This window comes from Callithrix jacchus, chromosome 12 (genome assembly GCF_049354715.1).
Source record: "Callithrix jacchus isolate 240 chromosome 12, calJac240_pri, whole genome shotgun sequence".
Lineage (NCBI taxonomy): Eukaryota > Metazoa > Chordata > Mammalia > Primates > Cebidae > Callithrix > Callithrix jacchus.
The window spans coordinates 105,358,260-105,367,388 of record NC_133513.1 but is presented as its reverse complement, the minus strand read 5'-3'; the positions used below and the strand labels follow the sequence as shown (position 1 = coordinate 105,367,388).

At 43.2% G+C, this 9,129-nt stretch overlaps 1 protein-coding gene across 4 annotated transcripts in view; it reads right to left on the bottom strand.

Annotated features, from left to right (window-relative positions):
- Positions 1-1,197: 1,197 nt before the first annotated feature.
- Positions 1,198-9,129, bottom strand: part of ACSL5 (acyl-CoA synthetase long chain family member 5) — a 52,911-nt gene continuing 44,979 nt past the window's right edge. For all 4 annotated transcript variants that reach the window (XM_054243314.2, XM_078346491.1, XM_078346492.1 and 1 more), the window contains 7 exons: positions 8,209-8,281; positions 7,856-7,944; positions 7,485-7,601; positions 4,515-4,658; positions 2,916-3,017; positions 1,788-1,859; positions 1,198-1,430 (listed from right to left, as the gene is read on the bottom strand). In XM_054243314.2, coding sequence (XP_054099289.1) covers positions 1,290-1,430; positions 1,788-1,859; positions 2,916-3,017; positions 4,515-4,658; positions 7,485-7,601; positions 7,856-7,944; positions 8,209-8,281 — 738 coding nt within the window. In that variant the 3' untranslated portion in view covers positions 1,198-1,289. The remainder of the gene's footprint in view (positions 1,431-1,787; positions 1,860-2,915; positions 3,018-4,514; positions 4,659-7,484; positions 7,602-7,855; positions 7,945-8,208; positions 8,282-9,129) is intronic.

The following is a 9,129-nucleotide window of genomic DNA, read 5'->3' as shown; positions in this document are numbered from 1 at the left end:
ATCTGGGGGTAAGGTAGAGCATACACTGGAATCCGAGGGTGGGGGAAGATCAGTTTTTTCCTTCACAGAAGATAAACCTGTTGTGTGGGCGTCTTGCTTGCCCATAGATCTTTGCCTCCGGTCCAGGAGGGTTTTATTCAGTGCTTGCTTCATTTACTGGAGAAGTTCACTGGGACTAAGTGTCAACTCCTTCCCTCACAGCTTCCAGCTCAGCAGCAAATTATAGAGAACAGATTGACTCCCCAGTTACTACTGTAAATAATGCTTTAACAGCATTCCTTTTGGACAGTATGTCATAGACCCATTTTATTTTTTCTTTTTAGGTGGAGTTTTGCTCTTGTTGCCCAGGCTGGAGTGCAATGGTGCAATCTTGGCTCACTGCAACCTTTGCCTCCTGGGTTCAAGCGATTCTCCTGCCCAGCTGGGATTACAGGCATGCACCACCACGCCTGGCTAATTTTGTATTTTTAGTAAGAGACAGGGTTTCTCCATGTTGGCCAGGCTGGTCTCGAACTCCCAACCTCAAGTGATCTGCCCGCCTTGGCCTCTACAGTGCTGGGATTACAGGCATGAGCCACTGCACCTGGCCAAGACCCAATATTTAATACTCTCAAGTCAGATCTAACTAGAGTTTAGGAAATGTTTGGTATGATAAAACTTTTCCCTTCTGTGCATAATTTTGTTTACACAGAAGAGCATTGGAGAAATTTGTCTCATAGGTGCGATTGACATGAGTGATAGATTAAAACTATTTAAAATTTTAGTGGTTTTGCAGAGCAGCTGGAACACCTGAATTATAAGCAGTTTTTCAAAATTAAAAAATCTCTTAGTTCGAACAGTAGAAGACGTAAATAAGTATTAAGACTTTTGGCAAGTTATGTTTACCGTGGAACAACAAGGAAGAAGGCAGAGAGGGTCCCTTTAACCCTTGAGCTTGTGGTCACTTGTGTGAACTTGTGGTATTAAGGTTGGAAATCATGAGGGAGGAACATAGAACATGAACTGGGATCTTGAAGACAGGCATGTTGATACAAGTAGCCCTAAAGGCTTCATATTAGCAACATTTAAGATGGGAAGGACAGGATCGATTTATTTTGGGACTAAGTTTACACATTATATGTCTCTCACTTAATATAAAACAAAAGCTATGATATTAGAGTTTAGTATAAAAAAAAACAGGAAGAAAGACAAAACAAATGTAAGAATAGTTTTTAATCCATGTTCCCACAAGCAGTGCAGAGTGGGCAGGCAGGCTGCCTTGAGCCCTTTCCAGCCTTGAGTACCTTATCCTAATCCTGGATGTGCTCATACAGGCTGTCAATTTGGGTCCGAAAGTATTTGGAAAGCTCTCCCCGCTTTGCTTTCAATGTTGGTGTCAACAGCCCATTTTCAATGGAAAATGGCTCTGGATGAAGAAAAATGGCCTTGACCTGGAAGATGAACACACACATCCATGCTTATTAGTGATTCAGGCTCCTCTGCAGAGCCCTCTAAGTGCTCTGTAAAAGGAAGTGAGGTGATGCAGTGAGCGGGTAAAGAGAACGGTAACACACACCCATGCCCACAAATATAATTTGAAAAAGAACTGAGTAGGGAGATGGGAGAAGGGAGAGTAAACAGCGAAAAAACAAGACTGTACAACTACAAAAGGTCATTTTGGAGTTAATGGCACAAAATCTAAAATCAACTCCTTAGATATTATACACTTAAACCTCACTAGATGGCAACTTTAAACAAAACTTTCTAATAGGACCAGAGGCCAGTATAACATCAGTGGTAGTACACACCTGTTCAAAGGATTTAAGGCCACTTTCTTTCCCAATTTTCTGCATGTCTTCTAAAACGGCTTTTCTTACAACCTAAGAGTACAAAACATTGTTTAAAGCATGGCCGTTTCAAAAAGAGCCTGAAGGGCTAAGCATGAACCAACTCGAAGTGCTTGTCACAGCCATTCAGTATAAAAGCAGGAATATAAAACAGTACACAAGCATGTTATGTGCCCAATATTTAAAGAAAAACCAGCCAGGCGTGGTGGCTCAAGCCTGTAATCCCAGCACTTTGGGAGGCCGGGGCGGGTGGATCACGAGGTCGAGAGATCGAGACCATCCTGGTCAACATGGTGAAACCCTGTCTCTACTAAACATACAAAAAATTAGCTGGGCATGGTGGCGCGTGCCTGTAATTCCAGCTACTCAGGAGGCTGAGGCAGGAGAATTGCCTGAACCCAGGAGGCGGAGGTTGCGGTGAGCCGAGGTCGCGCCATTGCACTCCAGCCTGGGTAACAAGAACGAAACTCTGTCTCAAAAAAAAAAAGAAAGAAAGAAAAGAAAAGAAAAAAGAAAAACCAAGAGGAAAAGGCAAATCTAAATGTTAAGTTTTCTCTGAATAGCATTTTTACTCTCTTCCTTCCCAATCTTTTACCGCAGTGAATGAACACATTATTTTAAACTGAACAGAGTGTTTTCTTTTTTCTTTCTTATTTCTTTTTGAGACAGAGTCTTCCTCTGTCACCCAGGCTAGAATGCAGTGGTGCGAATCTCAGCTCACTGCCTCCAGGGTCCAAGCAATTCTCTGACTCAGCCTCCAGAGCAGCTGGGATTACAGGTGCGCCACCATGCCCAGCTAATTTTTGTATTTTTAATAAAGATTTCACCATCTTGGCCAGACTAGTCTTGAACTCCTGACCTCATGATCCATCTGCCTCAGCCTCCCAAAGTGCTGGGATTACAGGCATGAGCCACTGCGCCTGGCCGAGAGTTTTATTTTTTAAACTCTGCATCGTATCTTCGAGTTGCATAAAACTATTCAGTCTCTTTGGGCTGGAGTCACTGTGATAGATGCAGGAGCTGGTGAGGCATCCTCTCCTCCATGATGGGCCCATGGGGGTGTATAAAGCTTTCCTAGGCAATACTTACTTGATTTTGGCACAGTTCCTCAAAGGAGCCCTTCACCCCAAGCTTGGCTGCAAATGAGGGAAGTGTATCGGTGTCAGGAACCACCACTCCTACTAAGGATGACTATGGAAAGCAAATAAAGGCACAAGGGCATGAGAGAAGTTGTGTAGGAATGTCCTCCAGCAGTTAAATAAAGCAGAATTATGTCATTGTAATTGTTATTTCCCCAAAACCTTAAGTCCAGTACTAGTGTTCTTTTCTCACCATATTATTTTCAACGCCCATGGAACTGTAGTGCCATTTCCCACATAATATCTCATTTACAAAGATGTTCTATCCAGATCTGATTATTCAACATTAAACTTGAAGCATCTCTGGCTTGTGTATGTCAACTCTCCCCTTACCCGCAAAAAGCTACGTTTAAGCACAGTGTGTATAAAACAGTTTGTTGTTTTGGGATAAGGAGTTCCTTAAAGTTACGTTCAAGCACAGTATGTATAAAACAACAGTTTGTTGATTGAAGTTTTGTTTGTTGTTTTATACATACTGCATGTAAACATAGCTTTAAGGAACTCCTTATGGAATGGGAACTAAGTGCAATGTGGAGCTCTTTTTCTTTTTTTTATTGCATTGTAGGTTTTGGGGTACATGTGCAAAACATGCAAGATAGTTGCATAGGTACACACATGGCAGTGTGATTTGCTGCCTTCCTCCCCTTCACCCACATCTGGCATTTCTCCCCGTGCTATCCCTCCCCAACTCCCCACCCCCCTGCTGTCCCTCCCCTATTCCCCCCAATAGACCCCAGTGTGTAGTGCTCCCCTCCCTGTGTCCATGTGTTCTCATTGTTCATCACCCGCCTATGAGTAAGAACATGCGGTATTTCATTTTGTGTTCTTGTGTCAGTTTGCTGAGAATGATGTTCTCCAGATTCATCCATGTCCCTACAAAGGACACGAACTCATCGTTTCTGATTGCTGCATAATAATCCATGGTGTATATGTGCCACATTTTCCCAGTCCAGTCTATCATGGATGGGCATTTGGGTTGGTTCCAGGTCTTTGCTATTGTAAACAGTGCTGCAATGAACATTCGGAGCTCTTCTTTTTTCTGAGACGTAGTCTCATTCTGTCATCAAGGCTGGAGTGCAATGGCACGATCTTGGCTCACTGCGACGTCCACCTCCTGGGTTCAAGCGATTCTCCTGCCTCAGCCTCTTAAGTAGCTGGGACTATAAGCATGTGTCACTATGCCTGGCTAGTTTTTGTATTTTTAGTAGAGATGGGGTTTCACCATATTGGCCAGGCTGATCTTGAACCTCCTGACCTCATGATCTACCCACTGCAGCCTCCCAAAGTCATTTTATACTGAATTGCTACCTTTTATTATAACCATTTTAAACAATTCTACTAACTTGGGTACAAAGTCCGTCAAAGTTTCAAAAAATTTTTAATTGAAATTGCCTTACCTGAGGTTTGGAATATAACTTTATTTTTTTTTCTTTTTAGTTTTATAATCTTGGATCTTCTCATTCTGAACCCAACTATACTAATTTCCTGTAGCTACAAGAACCAGCATGATTTGTGACTGAAAAAAGCTGTTGTTAAAATGATACATTACCCGTAAGCTCTCCCCATGTACAAAAACTTGTGCCACTGATCTACTCCTGATGTAGGTATTTTCTATCTTCTCTGGCGCAATGTATTCTCCTTGGGCCAGCTTGAAAATGTTCTTTTTACGGTCGATGATCTTCAGAGTTCCATTCTATATGAGACAGATAAAAGTATGAGTATTTTTTAGCCACAGAAGTCATATCAGTGGGGACAGTGGTGAAGTCACAGTTACCCTTCTTCTCTAAAGCTGTTTTTTCCAGAGACTTTTGAGCCGTCTTTCAACTCTCTTTCTTGGCTTTGGGGAAAGGGGAGGGAAGCATCTTGCAGCAAGAGCCTGTCTTTACTGTATATCTATGTGGAGAGTCAATGTGCAGCCTCAGGGAAAGTCTCCTGGATCCTCTGGGGTTACGCCAATTGATGCCTCATCCAAGGAAGAAATTGTGCAGCTCTCAATTTCCAATCACTAATTTCCAATTAGTTCATTTTCAGAACTCTCAGCAGTAGAGAAGGGGTTGTCTTTTATTTCGACTTCTGATTTGATTTTAATAGTTCTCCCACTGCTTGACTCCCTGTTCTGTTTTCCTCCTTGTTAGATCCAGGAGCAGGCTCAAACAGCTCCGCTGTGCTAATCAAGCAAGTCAATTACTGGGCTTGTTAGGACAGCAACAGTGCTGAGAGGGCTCCGACCAGCCACCAGAGGTCATTTGCAGCTTCATTTCTCTGAACTAATTGCTCTGAGGAGCTTAGGTCTTTAGGGATTTGAACCGTAGAATTGGGACAAATGGCAAATACGAGCCACATGACAACATCTTAAGTAGGACGACTAACTACACCAACTCTGGACCGATCACAAGGCAGACTCAGGAAACTAGCCATCAATTCAGCCTAAAATTCATTATCCGAAAGTGATTCGTAAAGTGCAGCTTTCTATAACCCTGGTGTGGGGACACATCTAGTGCTTACATCCTAGGCTTATTAGAGTGTTATTTAATCCTGTTACTAGACAGAAACAAACATGTTAGCAAGATACTACCAAATCCAAATCAATAAAATGCATCGTTAGGACCAGTGTTCTTAAAAGTTGCATTGTCAAGATTCCTTAAATCTCACTTAAATCTTAAATATTGATTGAGCGAGGAAGGAGTTTTAAGTTCTCATTATATTCCCACTTCCCCAGCACACAGTAGACAAAACCTCTGAGAGGAGAGATCTTTTGGAAAACCCCATCACTGCTCTTGCGATAATTTCCTTTCTTCTTAGGAAGATTAATAGCAACTACTGCTAATTATCATCAAGCTATGCTAAAAAAAAAAAAGTCTCTGTATCTTCCACAGAAAGGGGCTGTGAAGGTCACTCAGAGACAAACACTAACCTCTGAAAACACTTGATTTAGAAATCCTACTTCCTGTTTTGACATGTCTGTGAATTAATTGGGAGGATACTTATGCCAAGAAACTCATAAGAGGCAAAAGTTGTGGACCCATGGAGTTATAGAACCATAGTTTGTTGGGTTTTTGTTTGTTTTGGTAGGCACAGGGTCCTGCTATCTTGCTCAGGCTAGTCTCAAACTCCTGGCTTCAAACAATCCTCCCACCTCGGTGTCCCAAAGTATTAGAATTATAGGCATGAGCTGTCACACTTGGCTTCAAACCACAACTTCTGCCGCAAGAAAAGTTAAGAAAAAACAAAAAAAGGACAGAATACTACATCTCCCTACCCCTTTCCCAGAGAAGTCACCTAATTTTTCATTGGCTATGAGAAAATCTATTTCATTGCAGCTGAGCCATGCCAATTCTGATGTGCAGGTCTACCTGACCTATTAAAGAATCCCACCTTCAGTTTGGGTCTAAAAACAGTGCTAAGGGCTGGGTGTGGTGGCTCATGCTTGTAATCCCAGCACTTTGGGAGGCCGAGACGGACAGATCACGAGAGGTCAGTAGTTCAAGACCAGCCTGACCAACCTGGTGAAACCCTGTCTCTACTAAAAGTATAAAACTTAGCCAGGTGTGGTGGCATGCGCCTGTAATCCCAGCTACTCAGGAGGCTGAGGCAGAAGAATTGCTGGAACCTAGGAGGCGAAGATTGCAGTGAGCTGAGATCACGTCACAGCACTCCACCCCGGCCAGCAGAGCGAGACTCCATCTCAAACGAACAACAAAAAACAGTGCTAGGACCACTGACTTACTGCTGGTGGTATATTTGATAGGGAATAAGGCAAGAAGAAAACACGTCAGCTGGTCTACATCTTGGTGTCTTCTATAACAGTGTGATCAAAATACCAAAAATACTCTGGCCAGGTGTGGTAGCTTATACCTGTAACCCCAGAAATTTGGGAGGTCAAAGCAAGAAGATTGCTTGAGACTAGGAGCTTGAGTCTACCCTGGTCAACTCAGCGAAACCTCATCTCTACAAAAAAAATTTGTTTTCTTTAAAGAAAGACTTTCTAGCTTTGGCAGCTCCTATTCACACATTAAATTACTTTCTCAGAATTTTGTATCATTGGTCCATGGAAGAGCTGCAACTAGAACACAAATCTCCTGACTTCCAGCCTATATTCTTTTTTTTTTTTTTGAGACAGAGTCTCTGTCACCAAGCTGGACTGCAGTGGCACAATCTCAGTCACTGCCACCTCTGCCTCTTGGGTTCAAGCAATTCTCCTGCCTCAGTCTCCTGAGAAGCTGGGATTACAGGTGTCTGCTACCATGCCCGGCTAATTTTTGTGTTTTTAGTAGAAATCGGGTTTCACCATGTTGGCCAGTCTGGTCTCAAACTCCTGACCTCAGGTAATTCACCCACCTCAGCCTGTATGTTCTTCTCTTGATAGTATGAGGAAGCCATAAGCCAGGTAGGGTACAAACCTAATCTCCAGCTGCCTCAGCTGATTAACCTACTTGCATTTCTGCCCTTCTTGCTATAAACAGATGGTTCTCCCCACTCCATTGGCATGGACTTCTAGGAGTTATGAGGAAATACTCACCGGGAGCCAGCGACCAATGTCTCCTGTGTGAAGCCAGCCATCACTGTCCAGGGCTTCCTGTGTCTTCTCGGGGTCCTTCAGGTATCCTTTGAATATGTTGGTACCCTTGATACAGATCTGCACAGCAGACACACAAAATGGTGACAATAGCAAAGGCTGCTCCTCCCAGCGTGGGCAGTTTATGAAACACCTGCTCCCCCTTACATCATTTAATGGCTTCCACTACAGTGTGAAGAGCACCAGATCCGAGTGCTTAATTCTCTGCTGAAGATCTCAAAGGAGCCAATTCCAAGTCTGCTTACATTTATGTGTTCTTTCTTATTTAAACCTCCTCACCATGACTGTCTGACTACAGGGCATGACCTACCCACCTCTCCTTCATTATTCACTGAAAAGTAGTTCATATCAGCCACATCTTCCAGCTTCACATAATTGCAGGCCAGGGGTGCTCCAACGTGACCTAGAACACACCACGGTGAATCAGCTGGGAAACTCTAGAATGGTGATGATTCCAGGCCCATTTCTAAAATATTTATGAATTGACTGAAAAATCACCGGGCACCAATGCAGACTAGCCAAGACAGGCAGGCCTGGGCCCAAATTTGAGTTTTGCATTTGCCCCATTAGTCCAGAGAATTGAAGTTATCTAAACTCTGAAGTCCTAGTTTAGTTAAAACCTTTCTTCCGACCATGGCACCTCCCGCCCAGCAGGTGGAGGACTTACCTGATGTCCAGTCCCCAGGTAACGTAAATGTACAGCCAGCTGTGCATTCTGTTTGACCATATGCTTCATACACCTGGGAAACCAAAGAAGAACTTTTAGACTTACTCAAGATAAAGCATGAGCTGGCCATGTCTTATGGCCAAGACATGAGGAGAGCAAGGTCTCCCAAGGGTTCAAGAACACGTAGTGTCTTAAAATCTTGAACTCGGCCAGATATGGGGGCTCACATCTGTAATCCCAGCACTTTGTGAGACTGAGGCAGGTGGATCACCTGAAGTCAGGAGTCTGAGATGAGCCTGGCCAACATGATGAAAACCCTGTCTCTACAAAAATACAACAACAGCAACAAAAGTCAGCTGGGCATGATTATGGGTGCCTGTAATCCCAGGTACGGGGAGGCTGAGGCAAGAGAATTGCTTGAACCCAGGAGGTGGAGGTTGCAGTGAGCTGAAATTGTGCCATTGCACTCCAGCCTCAGCAACAGAATGACACTCTGTCTCGGAAAAAAAAAAAAGAAGGAAAAAATAACCAAAACCTTGAACTCATACTCGAGCTGCAAAGTATTTACTGCCAAGCCTTCTGGCCACTCAGAAACCAAAAGAGTCCAGAAGTACACCAAAGTACATGTAAGTTATTCACTAAGTGATGTGCAACCCAATAGCAATTGAACTTGACCCTGAGTAATGGAGCATCACTGAAGGAACAGAAGAAGGGGAGTAGTATTTTTAAAGAAAAACAGCTCCCACTATAATATAAAATAAGAGGTGGCAAACTGTATCTGTACAGACCAAGACAGTAAATATATTCAGCTTTGTGAGCCATCTGGTTGACTCTGCCAGCATAGCATTAAAGCAGCTGTAGACCACACATATAAATGGATGGACATAGCTGTATTTCAAGAATGTTTTAAAAATAAAAACT